General features: G+C 40.6%; 1 protein-coding gene across 1 annotated transcript in view; it reads right to left on the bottom strand.

The window, feature by feature from the left end:
- Positions 1 to 599: 599 nt before the first annotated feature.
- wnt7bb (wingless-type MMTV integration site family, member 7Bb) overlaps positions 600 to 23,703 on the bottom strand; it is a 38,654-nt gene continuing 15,550 nt past the window's right edge. The window contains exons 3-4 of the mRNA XM_074677516.1: positions 7,227 to 7,498; positions 600 to 3,366 (exon numbers count right to left, since the gene is read on the bottom strand). Coding sequence (XP_074533617.1) covers positions 2,887 to 3,366; positions 7,227 to 7,498 — 752 coding nt within the window. The 3' untranslated portion in view covers positions 600 to 2,886. The remainder of the gene's footprint in view (positions 3,367 to 7,226; positions 7,499 to 23,703) is intronic.

The raw sequence follows: 23,703 nt of genomic DNA, 5'->3' as shown, positions 1-23,703 counted from the left end.
ACCAAATAACAGATATATGAGATCTGCTAAGACAGCTGAATTTACAGAACTTGATGATCCACCTTTGTAAGAACATGCAACTTGCTGCTTATTTGAGTATTTGAAACAGTAGTTTGGGCCTCTGTTAGTGTGCAGATGTATCCCTGCCTGTCCTGTATGAGGTAATCCTTACACACATTTACAGTTTGATTGACATACAACAATAGTCATGTTTAGTTTGATCATCCAGTGACTGGATGAAGTCTTCAACATGACATTCATTATTGCGAGCACAGGACAGCTCCAGGCTACAGTTAAAAAAAAAAAAAAGGAAAGTTACGGTTCAGAACAGTTCTTTGAGTTTTATGAGCTAAGGAAAGTGATTTCTGGTCAGAATTTAATCAGTAAATTTTATTTTTTCCTATCCTCAGATGTGAAAGACACACTTCATAATACAAAATATGTAGGGAAACTATTGTCACTTTTTCCACCATTGGCCATTAGCAGCAGATTATTATCAGTCATCAGTTTTGACTTAAAGATGTCCATCATGCATCTCAAGAAAAACAGGTAACACTAAAATCACCTGTTTTTCATATACCTCTTTTAGAATAAAAAAATTAAATGAGTCATCTGTTGTTATGGTAAAAAGTCTTTTAATGATTTTTCTTCTGTTAGAAGAAAATATTGGTATGAATTTCTCACAAAGTTTGCTCCAAAAGTCACAGAGCCATTAGCTTTGCTTGGTTTAGCATATCGTAATAGGGTGAAACAGATAGATTGGCTTTTCCCTTTTAAAAGTTCAAAATTAAACCAGCCAGTAGCTCTAAATCCTTCTCATGGAAACAATATCTGGTCTGTAAATCCATTGGCAGACATGTAAAAATGATCCTCTGTGGTTTTGGGATAAGTTTTAAACTTTAACAATTTTTTCAGAAGCCAGGATGCTCTTTCTTGCTTGGTCAACTGCAGAGATTTACTGTTGTTTGAGAAGAAATGGTTTTCAGTTCTGTAAACTATGATAGCATGAGTACTTAAGAAGTAAATAGCTTCATTGCTGAAAAGGTTATCTGCAGTTATCTATGAATGAGATGCCCAGTGATAAAATTGTCTGACAAACTGTTAATCACAGACTACCAATCACAGTTGACGGATGAGTTCATCTTCAACCAGATCTACTTGCTGTGGTTGTATACTCATAATAACCTACAATTTGAGAGGCTCACTATTGTGCGCACCAACAAAGTGGTTTAGAGACTTTGGGCAAACTGTTGGCTCGTTTATCGTAACACTGTGTTCCCAGATCCGAGCAATTACTTTGGTAAGTTAAATATTTTCATAAATGGTAAAATTTTCTAAACTTTTGCAACAGGACACCCGTTGTCATAGAGTTTATTTTGTCTTTATGGTTGTTGAAGACTAGGGCTAATCTAGAGAGGAATCCTTGTTTGTTCTTCTGGAACAAACAAGAGGAAATGATCAGACCCAAGTTAGTACTCTGTTAAGTAAAACACATTTACTTTGAAACTTTTGAAGAGCAGCATGGATCAATAACAAAAAATATTCATTTATAAAGGTTTTGTTGCGTTTTCTTTCATACAATATGTATGAGTGTGTGGTGTAATCCTCTGTTACTACACTAACACATTTACCGAGTTCTTAAAATGAACAAACTTAAGGTTCAGCTCCAGGTAAGATTTTACTGAGTGAAATGGGAGTTAATTGAGTTTTTGTGAGCTGTAGCTGAGTAGAAAATATCAGTGCAGCACTCAACATCTCCAGCAACATATCAGTTTAATGTTAAATCAAATGAGGAAGGATCTTTGCAGTTAAATGCATTTGTTCTACTTTTCTATATCTACTGTCTATCAGCTGAAATGGCAAAAGAATCCAGAAAGGTGATACTACTTGAGGGGAAAAAGACTGGAAACAATCTATGCTACAATGAAAAAAACCAAAGTGTTTGAATGTGAACCACACTGTATTGATGTTTTTGATGTCACACACCAGTAGCAAATGAGATGTTTTTTCTTTTTAAGAAAAAATGAGGTGTTGGAGGGGTTGGGGGTTCATTTACTAATAGACACACAACTTCAGTCAGAGTTTCTAAAAAGTATTTTTCTTTACACTTAGTACAAAAAAGACATCTCTACCCGTTAGTGCTTTGTTTTAAGATACTATAACATAAATAAACAATTTATTTTCAGTGTTCAGAACAGACAGTTCCAGTGTGACTGGAAAGCTAACAAACTCCACCATATTCCAGTTGCCAGCAGAGGCTTCAACAGAGTTCTCCACTCAGGTTTTGGCGCATCCAAGCGCACTGATATTACAAAATGTTCTTCATTTCTACAAACATCCAACAGGAGCCCCAACCAGTTTGAGGGCCATTCATTTAAAGGTTCACCTTTGCTCCACTTTAATGAAAATACAACAAAACCTTTCAAGGTTTTCATTCAAAGACTTGACCAAGCTCTGCCAGTCACAACCTCATGAGCTGCTGTCATTTTGATCAACTCCCAGGTAACTGCATTTCCTTTCCATGCACCAGTCTCTCAAGAATTTAGAATTAGAAATCCAGGAGTGCAAAGCACAGTTACCACTGAGGGTGTCATTCATCACCTGTAGTTCCAACTTCACTGTAGATAAATCAGTACATGAGCACAATCTCTATGTGATAGTACAGTTCTGGGGTATTATCTACTGATACTTGGCATTTATTTTCTGAAAAGAAATTAGATAGATTCTGCTGTGCAAAACATTGCCACGAAGAGCTGATAGTGTAAATTCCATTCTTTAGTTTCAAAATTATTTGTTGGTCCACATCACACTATTATCTCCTTTGCTTGAGTCTTCCTCAGCTAGTTCCTGGTGCCACACTTCCTGGTGCTGAGTCTCTCATGTCCTTTATTTGCAGGTGAACACCTCAGTCCTCTCACTGCACGTGTTGCACTTGACAAAGCAGCACCATTGGAACTTACAATTACACTGCCACACTTTGGTGTACTGATGTGTATTGTAGCCCCGCCCACAGCACATAAGGTCACAGCCATCTGTATGTGGTGAGGTGCGGTTGCACAGGCGTCCCTGGGTGCCCACGCTCCCTGTGGCTGCATCCTCTTCGCAGTAGTTGGGCGACCTCTCGATGTAGACAAGGTCTGTCTCCATGGGCTTACGATAGCCCTGAGTCTGCTTCACTTTGAGGTGGGTGGGCTGGCGCAGTCGGCTAGCCCTGACCACCTCCACATGCACTGCTTCGTTGTACTTGTCTTTGAGTACGTAGCCAATCTCACGGAATTTGGGGAGTGTAGTCCAACAGGTCTTGGTGGTACAGGAGCCTGAGACGCCATGGCACTTGCACTCTAACTTCATCCTTTCTTCTAGTACCTGGAGAGAAAATAAAACAAGGTGGGCTGCATTAGAGTTCTCACAGCACCATACTTCTGAACTGTGATACTGTTAAGGGACATGAAGACTATGTTACTTTAGCTTAGCATTAGCAAAAGTACTAAGCAAAAAAATAGTGAAGTAAAAATGAATTGAACTAAGTGGAGGTACATCAAGAATGACAGAGAAGATTTTTGAGATTAGGGATCACTCACAAAACCTGCTGCACAAATAGCAGCCAAATGATCCAACACATCATACCTGATGCAGTTTTTCAGAGCACTACATGCCTAAGTAAAACATAATAACTGAGTGAAATCACAGTAAATTTATGAATCTTAAACACTGATATGGTCAGGAATTTGGGACCAAACATGTTAGTTTCAATTGAAGGTGCCAAAAACAATCTTTAAAAAGTGATGAAGTACCAGGACACTGATTGAAAGCAAGCTCAGTATTTTTTTCAACAAATGCAAACCTATTAGATCAACTGCAACACTTATAATGTTTCAAAACAATGGGGGTATTTCTTATCTGGACTTAAACTTCTAGCAGATTTTGATTCTACTGATGACTATGCTTCAAACTCAGTTCATTTATGCTGCAGAAACTTAAATTTGGCATCCAGGAATTGGCAGATCCCGCTTGAGTGCTGCATGACACAGCTCTTTGAAGAATAGAAGCACATTGAATATTTGGTAATAGAGGGCAAGCAATGGCATGTCCTGGTGGAAAAGACAAATAGACTTACTGGTAATATTCACATTTTTTTCTTTCCACCTTCCTTTAACCACATCAGAGAAAACTCAGTAAACATGAATCTCCTACAGTTATCAATTATCTTGGGAAATATGAATCAGGGTTATTGTGTCATTAAATGTGTTGCACATGTAGTACAAAACAAAGACAAACTCCAGTAATTGTTAACAGCTGGACGTGACGATTGCTTGACTGCTTAAACATCAATGTGATAAATAGATTAAAGTGGTGTCGCCTCATGCTTGAAAGTGGATCATAGTTATAGATTCAGATGCTTAAAGTCAAAGAGGCATTGCAGATAAAGTTTCTTTTTAGGTTATTCCATTATTCAGAGATGGATTTAATTTCTCTTTGAGGTTATCTCCAACATATGGCAAACAGGGAGGAATGTCCTGTCCTTTCTGCCTAATCCTGCTCGTGTACTGTCGTCAGCATTCAAGCACTGATCCTCTGCAAGGTGGACCAAGAAAGTACAAAACTTCAAAATAGGAGCTCAACCTTTTTCATTTTCTACTAATGCAAGAAAAGCAAAGAGTGGGTGGAGTTTGATTAGATCATATTAACACTTCCGTAATAGCCCTTGCACAAATACCACAACTGTGAGAACCTCAGACTTGCTTCTACAAAGCACGTGTCATTGTTGTATAAGACGTGAGTTTGGTTGGTAGGGCAATTTTCCAGTGCAGTTTTTTTTTTTTTTCCTGGCACTGCGCCTTGCCAGCGGCACAAGTCATCATTTCTATCAGACACTAACCAAATGAACACAAGACTTGGTCATTATCAGTGTCTGTCTTGAGTACAGACTCAAGTTGTCCCGGTTTTGATTTGAGAACATTTGATTGAAAAAGTATGAACTATGCGACTTCATAAAACGGGGTAAGCTGTCAATCGTGCTGCAGATGTTGACTCAGATTGAGGATTTCCAAAAATGTAGAGCACAAAAACCACAAGGAATTCTGGGCATAAGGGGTCTGACAGATGCATGGAAACATTTACTTAAAGTGTGTCCATCAAAGCCTCTGATCTGGGACTAATTAGCTCAGTGTGACCAGATTCCCATTCAAAGATTGCTCGTTGAGCACAAAGCCCCAAAGCAAGAAGAAAAAGGTCTGCTGACCTAGTCTTCTCTTAGGTTTGATTTAGTCACATTTTGTATCGTATTTGCAGTTCTCTCTTTCATTTGACTTATCATCAGTCATTAGGAAACAAAATAAAGTACCAGTGGTTGCACAGCTCCCTTCTCTCATACAAGAATGACTGTCATTGTTATCATGAGTTTTATACTGATGGGGACTTTGGGTCAAAACCTAACAGCACATTTTGACATTAATGTAGTGATGTATGAAAAAACAAACAACTGTGATGAAAAATTTGAAAAGAAGATCATCTGCATGAGAAGTTTTGTTTTGATTAACCAAAAAAAGACCATAGATATCTAAATCATATTTGTCAACAGTCCTTAATCCCAAATCAAAGGCCTCTATCCACCACTAGCATTTCGCTGGGAACCAGTTGCACCTTTTTTTCTTTCAAACACAAAACCAGAGGGGTCTAACAGTTTTAGGCATATATGAACAAGTTAATAAGGGGAAGTTTCTCAACAAGACAGACCTGCCTGACTGTGGATGTTTTAAACTGGTCCCTCTTTTAAAGACAGAACTAATTCCTCCTTGAATCAAAAAACCATGGTGACTGCCACCAATGCATACCAGCCTGTATCCACTACTATTGCGTCCTTGGATAAACTTTGCTGGAGTTTGCTTCCAGACTAGTGGTAGGCAATTAAATTATGATATTCTAAACATCTGAAAATTATGTTGAACTTTAAGCCACTTGAAATGGATCTTGGTCCTAGTCTAGCAGCCTGCACCATGTCACAGATTCTGTGGTTCTGATTGGTTGTAACATCTGGAGGCATTTGCTCACTGATAATATTGTGGCCAAAAATAAAAGAAAATACTTATGAGATCCCTGAAGACACTAGGCAAAGATTCAGTGAAAATCAACATATTCTGCATAACAGTTTAGCTGCTACAATACAGTGTTAAAATATTGGCAAGTTGGTAAAACTGTCTATTGCCAAACACAAATGTAGCTAAATTTATGATTCACTGTTTTAAACATCTAGATATCATCCATCTCAAATACTTCTTCAGAGCATCGAAAATAGTTCTGTGAGACCCAGTAGTTAGCCATCCAGGAACTAGCTGAGGAGGTAAAAGTGGGCCAAATAAACTCTAATTAAGCTTGGCCCATTTTTTAAAAAACTTTTTATTTAGAGGGATATTTTTTCATCTACTGTTTCAGTGAACAGGAAATCTGACTTTGACTTACACAGCCACAGTGCCAACCCTAACCCTGAGAGTCCAACTGGCATGCAGATCAGACCCTATCAGTTTGCTGTGTTAACACCCGCATTGTTGCCCCGCTTCTTCACCCTGAATAGGCCCACTCAAATAGCAGTGACATGTTTTGGTGCTGTGTAGAGAACTGCAATAATATCCTGTTCCTGACTTTACACTTCATAACTCCATGAAAGGAACTGGAAAGAGGAGATGGCAGTCCTCCATCTGGCAACCATTGGCAAGGCCCCATTTTCCCAGTGGACGCAATAAAGCCAGAGTTATTAATGAGATCCATTTGTCGACACAACACCATTTTTTTCTTTTATTTACCTCTCATACTCATTCTCTTTCTCCTTTTCTTTACTTTCCTGACTGTTCGGACAAACAACAAACAGACGTGGACATAATGAGGTTTGCCATCACTTAAAAATGCCATCACCCTTTCTTAAAAATAAGAGGCAGCCTTTCAGAGCGTATAGAAATGTCAATAATAGGCTCAAGCAAAATAAGCTGCTGAAAAGAAAACCAGGGTGATAAATAACTTGGCAACTTAGTTCACCACAGTCCTTAAACTTTTAGCTCTTTATCTGGGAGTGTTTGCTCCTCTGTAGAGAAATACATTTCAACATGCACTAATGCATCCATGTTTCAACACAGTCTTATTTCTTTGCAGCTGAGTTAGTAAAATACTTTATCACATGGGCTGATAATTTATTTTTGCTGGAAAACATTTGAGGTTATGGAAGACTCTTTTACCTTTCTCCCAGCCTCATTGTTATGTAAGTTCATCAGGCGGCGTGGAGTCTTTTTAATCTCACGGGCGTCCACGAAGCGACGAGAGAACTCAATGCCATACTTGATGTCAGCAGAGCAGCCTCCCCACTTCCAGCCCTCCTCCTGATTGTAGTAGCCCTGCTTTTCCCGGTCACAGCCACACTGGCTCAGGTTGCCCTGACTGCACGCTGCAGTGATGGCGTGAGCCACCCCTGCTGCTGTGATGGCGTAGGTGAATGCTGCTTCCCGACTGCCTGAAAGAAGAAAGGGAGATCTGTCTTGAGAAATTCTCAGATATGATAAGATGTGAAACTTTATTCTGGATTCCGTACATGTTCCATTTGATTACTTCTCATTAAAGGCTACTGAACTTATTTAGCTGCTTCTTGAAGCACTGAAAACCAGTTCAAAGATGCAAAGCCTGTCGGGGAGAAAAGACAGCTCTAATAGAAGTGACCTATCTATCCTTTTAATTCCCACGTCCCCTAAAAAGAGTTCTAAAAACTATTATGCCATGAATTTTAAAAAAGGATTTACAATTTTGTATCATACTGCCATGTGGCCTAATGGCAAACACCGTCTTTTACTGTGAATTTGGTTCTGGCATTTATGAAAAGCACAGAAATTCCTGTTTGGCGGCATCTCCTTGATAAGCATTTGTATGTTTTCCTTCCTCTCTCTAAACAGCTTCTCTCCTGCACCTTGGAGGAAATGTGGTCACATTTCCAACCGCAAAGTCCTTGGCCTCGTCTGCGAGAGTGCAGTGTTGGAATTCCAGAGTGAGGAGAGTTGGTCTAGGTGCTGTCCAAAGTGCTGAATTCCTCTACAGGAGCACCTTGTGCTGCTGCCCACACTGCAAACAGCTGGGGTCTGCAGGTCTCCCCGCTTCCTCCACGGACAGGGACAGAGGATCTCTGAGCCTATCAAGGTAATGTGAGCGCTTGTGTCCTGAGTGAGAGATTCTCTAACCTGTGCAGTTAGCTTTACTTTGGCGATGCTAAATCAATCTCTCAGAAATCCAGTCCACTCAAACATATATTTAACCAGATCACATTCACAGTGAAGAACTTCTTTCATTCATCAGTAGGTATAATAACAAATTTCAGCAAAGGCTCGATGCAGCTTGAGGGCCCTATAATGTGTTTACTGAACCAATCTAACCAACCCACTCTACAAACAAGGGGTTTTATTATGGCCGATAAATAAGTTGATACATAACTGGGTTTAATTATTCAGTGTACCATATCTTAAAGATTTAAAAATGTTTCTGAGGGAAATTTTCTCACCTCAAACAAGTTGACTTTAATCTCAAGTAAAATAAAAAAAAATAAAACCATTATCTCTATATTTTACAAAGCGCAACAAGCAGTTTTTTCTTTCATTTAAACAATGACAAGGCATAAAAAGGCCATTAATATATTTTTTCTTGGTTGACACAAGAGTACCAGTGGTGTACTTGAGACAAAAACAGATCCGAATGACCGCAGTAGTCCCGTAGCCAAAAGGTTGACAACAACCTCAAAGTCTCTCTTCCTAAAATTTTCAGCATCCTCTGGTACTCTACTCCTAATGGCTGCAGAGGGCTGACTTAAACATGCTCCCCTGCTCCTCAGCAGACTGTGGGCTATTAAAACCCCAGTCTCCCTTCAACTGGCAGTAATCTGTGAGGCCGAGGAGCAGAAACAAGGCTAACCACAATACACAGAGGAATGTTTTGTAAGCCTTTCATGTATGTTGTGTAATGTTCTCAGATGCAATTATTTGAATTTCTCTAGGTAAAATTATCTTTTTTTGCATTTAATGAAGCACATGGTTCCCTTGTTGATGTATCATTTCATCAGTGCCTTTAAGAGAAACAGCCAATGTGTTTGTCATATTAGTTTGGCTAAAATCTTACAGCATTTCTTCTGATCTGTGCACCAAGTCAGGACCCTGTGACTTTATGTCACTGCACCCAGCAGACACTTAAAGGCAATCCAGGACCATGTGAGGTCAGAAATGTCAAAGTTATTGATGGACAGGGATCCAACCAAGGAAATCATACATCACTGCATCTAATATAAAATACACGTTTTATGTGACAGGTTTGAAAACAGTGTCCAAAGACTGCTGTTTTAACAAATGTGCAAACAACAGCTCAGAATCTTTAAAGGCACATTGTGCTAAAATGAGCAAATGCAGGAGGTGTGTTGTATAGGTGTGCAGATTAGGGATGCACTGATCAGATTTAGGTATGAGGTATCTGATGGGTACTGACTCAAAAAGGTGAATCAGGTCTCAGAGACAACTTAAACAAGCATCATGTCGACAAATACAAGTTCAATTGAACAAAATTAGAAGCTAAATTTAGGAAGTCAGCAATGTTAGCTGTGAAAAGTAACAGAGGGTTCTCTGATTTATCATTCAACACCACCACAAGCAGCGGTGTCAAGGAACAAAGTAAAAGTACTTTATTTTAAAGTACTTAGGTAGATTTTGGTAGGATCCATACTTTATTTGAGTTTCTAAATTCAACGTGACTTTTACTTTTACTTCACTATATCAAAAAGAAAAAAAAAATACTTTTACTCCACTACTTTGACATTTTCACTGCCGTTACGCACAACAAAATAAAATGTGAATACTGTCTCATCATGTATTGATTATCAGTACTGTGTGTTCTTGGGCGAATAACTGGCACCTACTTGCCAAGCTGAGACTCATCTCAGCGAGACTGCTTACAGCCTGGAAACATTCCTCGGTGTCGACAGCATGATGGAAGCAACCTCACCCACTGGCGGTAGAAGAGATAAAGCTACACCACCACCTGCTAGTTTTGCTTTAGAAAAAGACAGACACCTGTCACTGTATCTAAAAACATTTTCGCTTGTGTTGGGATTCAAGGTTCATCTTTCAGGTGTGCCTGTAGTGCCTCCTGTGTTTGCTGAAAAATAAGGAAATATTGGCGCTCCAAAGGTCACCGTCAAATAATAAAGAAAGGGAGCAAGAGGAGAAAGAAGGAGGGAGGGAGAGTCTTAATAAGGCTTGTGAGAAACAACTATTTCTTGTTCTTTTTTTTTGTTTTGTTGTTCTTTGACTTTTGATACTCAAGAACTTTTAATTTCAGCTACTTCAAGACTTTTGCTCAAGAGATTTTTTTCACTTTAAGGGGAGTAGATTTTAAGTGAGATATCATTACTTTTACTCAAGTAAGATGTTATAAGGAGGATCTGTTCGAATTGCACTCCCTCGCCACCTTGTGGCCCGGAGTCTCCACACACTGTCGTAAATTACTTTCAAGTATTCAGCTGTATCACTCTCCAATTTAGCTTTCTTCTGCTCTTCTGTCCTTTTTCTGTCAGACAGTTAAGCGCCCTTCACACCGTCGCTCGGTAACCGCCCTGAAAACCGCCCCGAAAACCGCTTCTCTGCCAGCGGAGACCCCTGAAATGCAGAGCATTTTTCAAAGCGGCTCCTGCCGCCGCGGCATGAGCATGGGGTAACAGGCGGCAGTGACAAAGAGGTGATTCGGCGAACATCACAGCAGAGCCCGCCCAAAAGTCCTTCACAACACTCCCTCCTCAAAAACACTACCCCTGAGTAGTAGTTTCTGTTTACTGTATGATGTGCATATGAAAGATTTTATTATTATTGTAGAGCTCTGAATATTCAGATACCAGCAGTATTAGCTCCTCCATTGCTTGTTTTGCCTCGCGAAACCTGCTATTTCCGTCTTTTCTTCGTCCAGGCGGCTGTGGCCAGAAAGTTCAACACGCTGTACTCCGGGCGGCAGGGGAAAATCTGTGCGCGTGCAAGTGGGCGGCAACCGCTCCTGGGTCCCACCGCCGCAGCCAAAACCGCTTGCTGTCTGCCGCCCGTCCCTCAATAAAATGACTGGAGGTGGCGCATTGCCGCACGGGGGTGTGAAGCCCCCTTTAGACTCCTGTGTCCACCATCACAACAAAATCAGTCATAGAAGACCTCTGTGTTTTATCTCATCTTACTACTGAACTTCGTCAGCTGATGTGGTGTTGTCATAGAGACCTAGACATGCCGTAGATTCGGTCCTGCTTGACCCGAACTGAGAGCTAAGAAGTAGCAGTTTAAAATAACATGTAACCAGCAATATTGATGCTGATAAACTCAATTGAAAGTGTGGATTACAATCAGGCATATATGTAAAAGGGAGCCTTTTTCAAGATAACTTTCAAACTCCTCACGGCCCCTTCAAGTTCTTTATACACCACCAACCGCAAATCCCAACAGTTCAGTGGTTAGATACAAGTTCAGTGCTTCGAGCTTAAATTTCCACAGATCACCCACCAGTGACTCAGATAGCCATTAAAGACATAACCAGTAGCCAGTCTGCTGAATGAAGTAAATGTCAGGCAATTTTTTTTTCTGTGAATTTCCATACATTTTCTTATCTGCATCATTTAGAAGTTTACAGCTGAATTCTGATTCCTGCTAGTTAAGGAGATTAATTCATCAAACTTCAGATTTTAGACTGGATTCTGGGTGAGGTTGGAAAATGCTTCCCTTGTGCAGATACAGTCAGGGCTTCTAGCTTTGGTTTCAGTCTAGCTGAAGAAAACTTTGTTTGCATAAGGCAGAGGACTAAAATTGTACTTTTATATATTATTTGTTTGTTTGCTATTTGCCCAATTCCAAATTTTATAAACTTTTATAAACTTTTTTATTGTACTGTGAAAGTATTTTGCATCAAGTGCTTTAAAGCTGTTTACATGTTGTCATCTCAGCCTTTTTTTAAATTCATTTCCGTTTCTTACCTCAGAGGGAGTTTTTGCACCTCTTATTCTCGTCTCTGAACTCTCAGAGGCATTTTCACCCAAAGCCACTGTTAATTTCCTATCTTGGCACTGGTGCTGCAGAGCTAATTCCATGGCCACAAGTTTTCCCGATGAGGACTGACTCACAACCACTTGCTTCTTTGGTTAGCTGGAGAGCTGTGCCCCACCAGCTTGTGGTAACATTCAGCTGCCCCCACCTCACTCACGTAGGCGCACAAGCAGGATGTATGTACGTTCACAGGCATACACATGGACGCAAATGCTGTTACCCACCGCATAATAAAAATACACAACACACTCACACTTCCCTCCACCCTCACTCACTCACTCACTCACGCTGGTAAAAACACATTTGCACTAGGACACACAAACAGAGCGTCACTGTAATGTTTAAAACAGGATAAAGGCAGTTTCCAGAGAAAGGGTGTTTCCCCAGGCCATAGATGCATGCCCATTTCTGGGCCCATTGAGTCGGGCTGCTCATGGGGAAAATGATGATGATGATGGGGCTTGTACTGGTTGTCACCCCCTGGTGGGTCTGGCACTGCTGAGGGCTCAGTCTGGCCATGATAAAAGCCAATTACACAAGCCATGGAGCTTGGTGATAAAGACCCTGTTTTTTCTTTGTGCACTGAACCCAAGAACCCATCAAAAATGAGATTCTTAGCTCCTAAAAGTGACGTGCCAAGACAATCAAAGATGAGTCTTTTAACACATTACATACAGAATTTGACTTTAAACTGTAGTTAAGCTCATGTGAAAAATAAAATACTTTTGGTGACATCAAAGGACGATTTAAAGACCCAAAAGTTCACTACAGTGTGAAAAAACAACAAATACGTCGATGTAGCCACTATGAAAACACTTTACATTTTATCACAAAGCCCTGTTGTCATGTGTCGCATCCACATCCTTTCATTCCCGTACCCTCTGGAAAGGAAAGACCTTCTTTTCTAACAGCTGAGCAGTTGATGAAATGCGGAGGGGAAAAAGCACCCATAACAGCAGCAGAAAGCCCTGCACGGGCTGGCCCCAGAGTCCTGACAGCCCTCCAGGAGGAACCACCCTGGGATAGCCTCACTGGCTGCCAGTGGAAAATTGGAGTGACCAGAAAAACCTCAATGAACTTGGAAACATCCAGGGGAGAAGAATGGGGGAATATTAAACCAGATGTCTAATGGAGTTTAGTGGCAAGTGTCTGCTGCACTATCCAAGAAAGTAGGGAGGAAGAGGATCAGGCGTGCTTCTTTTAGAACAGGTACCAACGTCATGAACACACAGAAAATATCCTGTTGTATTCCTGCGTCAGAGACTAAAACCAAAGATGTATCACAGGCTACTGACTCAGGATGCCTCGGCCTTCAAACTCACTGACCACACCACTTTGGACAGCAGCCTCCGCTGCAGTGCCCGGCGTGTCTTTTGACCGTCTGCCGAAAGCTGGGACACAAAAAGAAATCTCTGGATGCAGTGGCTCGCCGCTAAGACGGCAATCTGTGTTTAAAGCCGGAGGCAGGCACACCACTAGACAAATTTCACATGACACAGCACCGGAGATTTACAACCGACGACACTGTACAGGCCACGCTGATGTAGTATAGGCTATAGCTGATGTAGTAACATGGCCACTGACCTCAACAAGCCTTGCTTTCTTCACCTCTCATAATCAGTGGTTAGGCAATGATGCTGACAAGTGAAGACAGGAAAAAGTCGTACCAAAGGGACATGGACAAGTGGCTATTGAGTCCAGATCCAAAAATCAAGGGGTAAAAAATTTAAACAGGGGAAAATTTTTTTATTGTAAACTAGGCCCAACACTGCCAGGTAAACTGTATTACTCAATACTTTCTTTTACCTCTATGTGACCTCTATGTGAGATTTAGCAGACTGAACTATATTCCTGCCAAGGTGAAATGAACTGGATGTTGTTATAAACCGGTCACTTCTCTTTGATGATTTAACATTTATAGTACTTTGCATAATGAGCCAGGCTGCTCGCTGGAAGAGGTTTTTTTGTTAGTGTGATGTTGCCATTTGTAAAAAAAAAAAAAACACTGACAGGCATCAGCAGAGCAACAGATGCTGAGAGAACATGTGTGATTTGTTGAAATAGCCAAACAGTCAGGAAAACACAAAACAAGCTAACATCGGGTTTAAGGGAAAGGACAACTAGAAAATTTGATATATTAAAAAAAAAGGTGTTAATTTGTAAACAGAAAGAGGTAGGGATGTCTTGATCTGATCACATGATCCGAGATAGGGACTCAGTATTGGCTGATACTCAAAATCAAAAACTCGGACTCTGGGGCAAAAAACCTGATCAGAACATCCCTACAAAGAGGTAATGATTAAACCAAAATCAGGTATCAGCTAAATGGTTATTTTAAACATCAGTATCTGCCAAGATACTGATGAGAGGCTCTTCCTCCCAACATATTTTACAATCCTCAGAAAAAAAAACAAAACAAGAAAGACAGCTGTCAGTCATCCCAAAACGTGATGTAAAGCCTTGTTTCTGACCTCTTATAACTAATGAAAACTAAACTTTTCAGAATAAAGAGCACTTGAATACACGGCAGCTAAATAATATCTTCAAATCACCACAACAATCGGACGTGAGAAACATTACCACGAGGTGACATTTTTTAACGTATGACCACAGCCCATCTGGATTGTCTGGGGAGATGGATTTTTTTGACCTATACTGCAGCCAGCCACCAGGGGGAGCAGTTTTTGTGGCGACCTCACTCCTAGCCAAGCAAGCGGACATCCTTTTTTTTTTTTTTTTTTTTACAGTCTGTTGTACTCTGTGACATTTTTTCTGATTTTGATGGTAATTGTTCAAAGAAATCCAACATTATTCCTAATCAAGGAGAATATAAAAACTGTGAAAAGGAGAAGCCCCCCTCAGTGGTGGTCTGCTATAACTAGATGGCTTAGAAAATAGAAGATGCAAGCAGAGAGAAATGTCAGACAGACAGTTTTGGAGACACACACTAAAACAACAGGTGATATAATGCTGGCTTATGGTCACTATGACAACAAGAGTAGTAGACATATAACTAACTTTATAACCACAGTGATCACAATGTAACTCTAATTCAGGAGGCTGTGTTGATTGCAACAGATTTTGAGGGTTTATAAATAATCAAAATTCGATGTTAAATCCAAAAAAGTACAAAGACATCAAGTTGGGACAGGGACAAGGAAACACTAAGAATATGACAAGGCCAAAAAAAACAATTAAACCGGGCTGGGAATCTTCTGGCCTCCTGGCTCTCGGTGGCACTTTATTAAAAAGAGACATGGCTCTGTAGTGGAAATTAGAGATAGACCAATATGGATTTTTTAGGGCAGATACCGATTATTTGGAGTCAAGGAGGCCCATGACTAATATTAGGAGCCTATATTAATTTGTAGTCAAAGTGCAAATATTGGTGTCAAAATTTTGAACAATACAAACTCCAACACTTAACTTCATTCAAATACCTTTAAGCATGAGTTTATTAAACAGCTCCCGGGCTTAGCAGCATGTTTTATTGAGTTAAATGAAAAGTTAAAAAAATAAATAGCTGAAGTTTTCTACAGTAAATAAAGTTTCCAAAATTTCAGTGTAACTGCAATAACTGTAATAACTGCACTGCTGATTGGCTCTTTTCCAAGTCATGGCTCTGCTTGTAACCAATCAGATGGTACTGTGGGTGGGACAGTGCTGGGGACAGAGTAGTCACTGCAGACAGCAAGTTTTAAATTTGTTTCTTATCGGCTGTCAGATTAAAGATAAGGCCAATGCAGATATGCCTCAAAATGCCAAATATTGGCCCCAATAATTGCTTGGCCGATAATCGGTCTATCCCTAGTGGAAATCACTGCATGGGCTCAAAATCACTTTCAATGCTAATCAAGTAAGAACACAGTCAATGACTGTATTCACAAATGCAGGTTCAAACTTTGCAGTGCAAAAAAGGAAACTGTGTATAAACATGATCCCAAAAGGCTAGGGCTCAGTCTGGGCCCAAGCTGAAATGAGGTAACGTTTCAAAATTTGATATTGTTGTGTTGGTGTCATGGACCCTGTGTCCTCAACTCAAAAGAAAAGCCATCATGTTTTAAAATAAAATACAATTAAAACAAAAGCATTTCTTCGTTCAAACATTTGATTTGTTGTCTTTGGACTGTTTTCAGTTAAACATGGGATTTTAATGATTGTCAAACTATCAGATTCTTTATTTAGGAACATTTTACACAAAGTACCTTTTTTTTGGAATTGGGTTATATAAGCATGACGAAAAAGGTACATGACTCGCAGCAGATAAAACAGGACTGGCAAGAAGTAGTTTATGCTGTACTACTGTCAGCGATCTTTCCATGCAAGTGGAAAACACACACATGCACAAACACACACAGACCGGCAGAGCCCAGCAGTGCAGATGAATGGCTTCTCTACGCAAGACAGGCCTGTCGGTGAAGCAGTGAAGGGGAAAGCTTTTTAAAGGCCCCCTCATCCCCGGACATGCACTCACACCCCCGGGACAGAGGGAGGAGAATTGGATTGCATAAGAATTACATCTCAACAACACAACGATACACAGGAGTTTGAGAGCTTCATATCCATTAAGCACAGGAACATGCTGTCATGGGGTAAATGGCACCACAGTGAACAAAGGGGAAAGTGTCACCTGCTGGTGGTCAGGAGTCTTTACACTTGTGGTGACAGTATGCTGGAAACCAGAGAGGACAAAACTTGTTTTCGCTGAAACTTACTTTGACTTTGCCTTAAACACCAGCCAACAGTATTTTTGAAAGAGTTAATTTTTGAGGCATTTTGCCTTTTCTGACAGTGTAAGAAGACATGCAGCAAAGGATCCCGGCAAAGAACCTAAACAGAAGCTAAGGTGATGAGTACTACAGTGTCTGTATATGAGGCACACACTTTTAACCAGCAAACAACACTTAAAGGCGAGAAGAAAGACAGCTGAAGATGTTACATTTACATTACTTTTATCCATCCACGATTCAGTTGAGGGTTTTCTCTCCATACATTACTGCACTTTAATTTTCTAAACAAGGTAGAAATCCCCCAATCAGTACCCATTTAATTCATAAAAGACAAGCAAAAACATACATTTACCTAAATATGTAGCATAACCTCAAAAAAGTGTCTCAATGAGATATCCGATATACTCGCTTTTTTAGCACTCTGTATCAATTCAGCACACTGCTATTTTCACACACGGCAAATCTTGAATTAAGTTATGACACCCAAAATACTGAAAACAAGCTCTAACCAATGCGGAGCTGGCTGGTGCTGGAGCTGTGACTCCAGGGCCCCATGAAAGGGGAAGAAAGTTGGAGGAAAACCCCTCGCTTTGTATACCAATCACTGAACTGACTAATGCGCTCTCTACTACTGTTTTCCGTTCCGCTTTATGTACTGTTGCTATGAACATATGCTCCCAGCAAATTATAGACAAAGTTGTGGTCTGTGAGGTTTGCAGCTTGAGGAATTAGCACAGCCATGTTCCTGTACAATAAAATAATATTGTTTTACCAGAACTAGACTCCACATTCTCAGGGCACTCGCATCACGTAGCTTTTGTAAGTGACATGCTTTGATACAGCAGCTCACCGTAGGGTCCCGAGGTTTGGTTCTTATAATGAGGAGGGCTTTGAGCAGTAAAGCTAAAACAATTATGAGGGTGTTTAATGTTGCTGGTTTTAAATGCGGAGAAGCTGAGTAAGCTGCCTCCCAGGCATAGAAAATTGGGCTGACAGAAGCATCTCAAAAGCATCTTTTTTCTCTTCTGATCTCCCCGAGGTGGAGATAAAGCTTTTGACTGACTACCGAGACTTGCTTAAACAGGCACAAATCCTTGCTCCCATTCTTTCATCCTAATAATGAGATGAATCAGGACCTCACCTGCTCAGATCTGGAAACAAGGCCTGTATGTTCTCAATGTGCTCTAGGTGGTAATCATCAAGTTCATCTCAGGACAATGTTGAGGATTTTCCTCAATTTCGATCTCATTTGACTTTCTTTCATCTTGAACGGAAACATATTTAGTGAGATGCGTATCAATCCCACATCACATCTTTCAACTTATCATTACCATCATGACTATAATCAGTGAGTCAAATATGCTACTGATGACATGTTTCTGCTCTTATTACAAAAGAAACCTCCAGACCTAACATTTCCATATTCGTTGATATTCACCAAACCTCTCAAACAAAGCCAACCATCTCTTCACATCCTCTCCCTCCTATGAGTGTCTGTAAACCACTAACTCTCCCTCTCTGTATGCTCTCACCTACGTGGGCCAGTAGCGCTGTGATTGTTGGCACATGTAAATGTCCAGTGGCGGCCCTGCGTGTAGAGAATACAGTGATCGGCCTGGGATTGTGTGGAACAAAGCACGCTGTGAGATTACAGTTGATCCTCTCGCATCCTGTTTCCTCCTGCGTCTGGCAGCACCGGCAGACACAGACAGACGCAGATCCCACCGATAACACAGCGTTGATGTGAGGGGGGGAGGGGCGAGCATTTGGGGCCTGAGGGCCGGAGCCCAGAACGACCCCAGGGCCACGTCAGCAGACAGACGGTGGGTGGGCAGGAGGGAAACGGAGAAAGAGAGAAATCCTTTTCACCCATGATCTGCACTTCTGAAAATTACTCAGTGTTGCTCTAGTGGGCTGCGTGCACGACTGTCGTCATCTGTTGGTGTGAGGTTTGACTTTTGGAAGTGACAAACCTTTTTTTTTTTACCACAGCTAAACTCTAGATCATAAATTCTGTGGATAAACTATATCAAAATGAATAACAGAGTATGGCTAACATTAGCAGAGCTAGCACCACCATCCATTGGTCTTTCTTGCGGGTTATTGTTCACGTGGCTGTGCTGGTCAAACATGATTCTAGCAGACCAGTTTTAAGATTTTAAGTCAGATTAATGAGAAAGCCTACACAAAACTCAATCTCTGATCAAAATAAGCTTAAAGACAAAAATCTGAAATCTATGCTGGTGCACATTTGAAGAGAAGAGCATTCCAGCCATTGCACTAGCCATTATCCTAAACTATTGCACCAGCTGGCCAATGGTGGCTGTGCTTAGACTACTAACAGCTAAGCCAGTGTAAAACAAAGACATAGCCTCAGTGATGTCTCATAACTTAAAATAACAAAAAAAACTCATTGGTTTTAAAGCCTGCACTAATTACAATTGCGGTATTCGAAATGCTGACTCATGCTAACTGTTTTCAACCTAGCAAGAGGAAAAAAGTGGAGATGGGGTGCGACTTCAGCCTTACCGCTAACAGCAATAAGGTGTCTGCCTGTCAGTCAAGTCTGTGCCTCTAAGTATACGTGTGCAGATAAAGAGATGAGTAATTTTTACCAAAAAAATTTAGGAACCAGTAAACTTCTGGGCTGTAAATCTGTTTATTTTTGCTTTAAAATGAGCTCTTTAAATGGGTGTCTGAATGGCTCCTGGGGCCTTTGCAGCCAGCTTGTGGCCACTCAAAGAATTGCAGTTTTTAGCATTTCTGCACTTGCTTCATTTTCTCAAGGATGGAGGTTGATTTTGGTTTGGAAATAAAAAACAGTCAGCATTTCTAGTTTTCAATAATAAAATTTTGTTAAAGCATAATACCAAAGAGTCATTCTGGTGCAACTAGCAAAAATGAGAACATATTAACCGCACACCCCTGGTGATAGCAACCCAGAAACAGTCATCATTACAGGAGACTATTTCTGCTCCTCTTATAGACTTTACCCGTGGGTCGTCCTCATCTAAACCAAACGGAAGATTTCAAAACTTGAGTGCACATTAAAACATCCCACTGTGTCAGTCATGTGAGACTCAGGCCCTAATTGTCCTGAAAGTCCATTTACCAAATTGTCAGGAATTCTTGTGTCAAAGGAGCAGAGAGAAAGGAGCAAGAGAAAAGAAAGGACAGGGACCCCGGCCCAGCTCCCGACACACCCACACGGTCTGAGACACAGGCAGAGCTGATGAATGAACAAGCGAAGAGGGCCTGGCGATGATAGCAGTGTTTGGTCGCGTAGGACGGGAGGCCCCACCCTAGATACCGACACATGTTGTGGGCAGGGGAAGTGAGGCGAAACATGGGGAGAAAAGGAGTAAGAGATGACCTTTACTGAGCCCTGGTGACCACAGCCCACACACTGTAGAACAACAACACATCAGAATCCCCTATCAGATAAAGTTAGAGGAAAGATCCTACACACTTGGACACACACGCACACACACACATACACACACTCACAAACACGACTGTGCTGTTTTCTCTGGACTCAAACAGAGAAGGGGAGAGAGGATTACAGCTACCCACATGGTGATGGGCTGTAAAACAGGCCTTTTATCCACCGTCGTTCCACCATAACACAAAGCATGCATCATTTCCAGGCTGTTATCCAAATGGTATCAAGTACTGGGAGTGAATCTGCAGTTTTGCCGGTAGCTCTGCACAACAATAAGAGATGTTTCAGCTTTCCACAAAGATAATGGTTAGAACAAATTTGTTGGGATAACAAAATACAGTGAACCATTACTTATGTCAGTCGATAACCCCAATTTGCCTGTAGAGAGTACAACCATCAAGAAATTAATCCCACAAAGGGAAAAATCTTGGCGGCAGTGAGATGATTGATGGTATTTTTGGGGAGTTCACCAGTGTCAAAGTATCCAATTTATCCAAGTGTGTGTTCTTGTAAAACCTCAGTTTGAAAAATTACTTTTTTGTCTGTCTTTATTAAGCATAAACACTCATAAATATCTGACTAAGCCTGTATGTCAAAGAAGTTAACAGTTTTTCATCAAGAATTTGGCCATGAGGCCCCATAATGATGATTGCCTTTGAATATTTAGTTGGCTTTTTTCTTTTCTTAATGTTGAAAAGTCATTGTCTCGAGAGCACAGGCAGCTACAATTACATTGCACAGCTGACATATTTGTTTCTAAGAAAAGAGCGTTTTTCCTGTAGGTGATATTTAACTTAAATGTCTATTTTGGGGCAGCAGCATTGCCACATGATTTAAAAGGAGTCGGTTGAAACGGTTCAGCTGGTCGAAATTAATATTTCATTTTGCATTTATGTTACGTTTGTCAAAATGAGGAAACAAAGCTCAGATGAAACCACATGGTCATTTGAATAGATTTTCTTGTCCGTTCATTATTAGCCTTAGGTTGGACTGTGATGTTGTACTCGCATTCTGCGGGGATATGATTTCACCACAAATGACCATCAACGGATTCCGAGAAGGGGAAGGAGCTCAGCCAGTGCATTTATAATCTACAAGCATTTCGTTATCCCCAATAGGACGCTTAAAGTACAATTTATAAGAGGAGAAATGGTATAGAGGCAAAATAAAATACATGCCTATACTCAACATTCAACAACCAAGCACTTGTGAGGCTTATGATTATTAAATGAATGCATTCAGTCACCTCATTCTCTCGATCTGATGTTTGCCTAAAGAAAAGAACTGCTCAGCCATTGCCTCCTTATAAAACAGTCAAAGGGATCTGAAATGAAAAATAATTGCCTCCTTTGTGGAAATTTGATCGACAATCCCAACAATCATTACGTAAGAATCAAGGCTGTCGCTTATCTGATGTTACAATATAGTTCAAAACTAACTACAGCAGCTACCACAACAATACACACTGACAGTACAAGACCAACATTAACTGCATCAGTAACCTGCAATATAGGAAACACAATAATGAAAGGCTCAAGAAACAACCCCACAAATAATGTATTAACCTAATCATTCCTTAAGTTATCCTCCCACAGTGCATCAGCTGTAGACACAAAAGCTTCAGCACTGAGTTGTATCGTTTATGGTGACCTTCACCCTGAGCTAAGACCGATCATCGCTCTAAGGCAGCGGTCCCCAACCTTTTTTGAGCCACAGGCCGGTTTAATATCAGACAACATTTTCACGGACTCTTCTATCTCCTCACTGGCTCTTCTACCCTGCCTAAAGAAACTCTCCAAAGATGTTTGTTTTTTGTCCGTTTTGCTAGCTTGGGGCATTTGGCTTCAAGTATGAGTCATAGACGGGTATGACAGGGAGAATCAGGTCATTTTATTTCAATAAAAAATAATTCAGAATCATATAATAAATCAAACTGAAATAATGTTAGTTGAGTATTTTTTATGTACAGCCCGGTACCAATTGACCCACGGACCGGTACCGGTCCACGGCCCGGGGGTTGGGGACCACTGCTCTGAGGAATCTAGCATTTCCAACTCTGTATCAACCATGTGCCTGCTTGTCCAAATTCTCAACAAGGGTCCCCCTAATGAGGTACTGGCTTTGCCAAGGTGCGATGATATAATTTTGCTCTCTTACATGAATGAACAGCATTTACACTGCAGCCATCTTCATGTGACACCATGTTCAGGCTGGGAAACTCGTGTTTTTTGTATCATTATCAGTCACTGATAAAATTGTTATTTCACTCATGGGAAGTCAACTTTGATTTATTTTATATATATATACAAAAATAAGTGGGGAGTGGCTAAATGCCAATGTTAGCTGTGTGCTGATGTTAGCTAATTGGCTGTCAAGTATGGTTTTATTTTTGTTTGTTTTTTTATTATCACTAAGCCAGAGTCTCCTATATTTATCATCGTGTCACTGTTGCTGCTCATAAATCAGGGGGTGTCGAGTCACCACAGAGCATCCAATGATGTTACGTTGCAATATGTTCTATTGACCATATGCTAATATTATGTTCCTCTGAAAGTTTTGACAAAAATGGATGGATAGCACCAAGGATAGCCAGTAATATTTCACAGGGGGCCCTCTTGGGTGGTGAGCTCATGGCCGTTCCTCTAGAAAAGCTCCTGCTGTCTAGGAGTTCTTTCTAGAGGGAGGTTTTAATGAACCTGCTCACCTACTGCTGCTGTGAGGAACTTTAGGCTCATGCAGTTTATACTTCCCTCCAAATTTCACCCTGGTTTCTTATCACTACCAAAATTGTTACTCAGTGCAAATGTTTTCTCTTAAAAATGTAAAGTAAAAAAAGGAATATGGGTGAATGAGTGGCACTAAGGCCTGGATAGGAGGTGTTGCTTTCAAGGACAATAGGAAAACACACACCCTATATTTGCCAACCTCTCTTCAACCCGTCAAATACGGCAGCTTGGTCTGTAAACAGAGCTTCAAAATATGAAACTCTTAGTTTCAGGTCTCAGTGTAACTAGGGCAGGTCTATGTGTCCAAATCAGCTTTGTTACATATCAGGGTCTAGTAAGTTTTTTAAGAAAAGCAGTCATGTAGCAATAAAAAATAAGAATTGAGTAGTTTGTAATTCAAGGTAAAACTTTCTAAAGTGTTTTACATGTCCTGACTTAAGGATGTGCAGATATCTTAAAAATGATGTTGCTGTTGCACGTGGTTAGGTATAGGCCACATAAACTTTCAAATAGGCTTAAACAACAAATTGGTGTGGGTTCAATTGTTCACTAGTTCAATAATATAAAACTGATACATTATACAACCATATGAGTTGTAACCAATAATTTCCATTACAATATCAACGACTCTAAATCAAAGCCAGTTTCAGTGACTATTTTTCCCACAGTAAACAGACCCCAAACAGTTCTGGAGTGACTGACCGATCCATCACCCTGACCGC

This window comes from Halichoeres trimaculatus, unplaced genomic scaffold, assembly GCF_033239565.1.
Source record: "Halichoeres trimaculatus isolate MK-OKI-2021-1 unplaced genomic scaffold, fHalTri1.1 fHalTri1_scaffold_10, whole genome shotgun sequence".
Classification (NCBI taxonomy): domain Eukaryota; kingdom Metazoa; phylum Chordata; class Actinopteri; order Labriformes; family Labridae; genus Halichoeres; species Halichoeres trimaculatus.
Note: the sequence above shows the minus strand (reverse complement) of the source record. Positions and strands in the feature narration are given on the sequence as shown.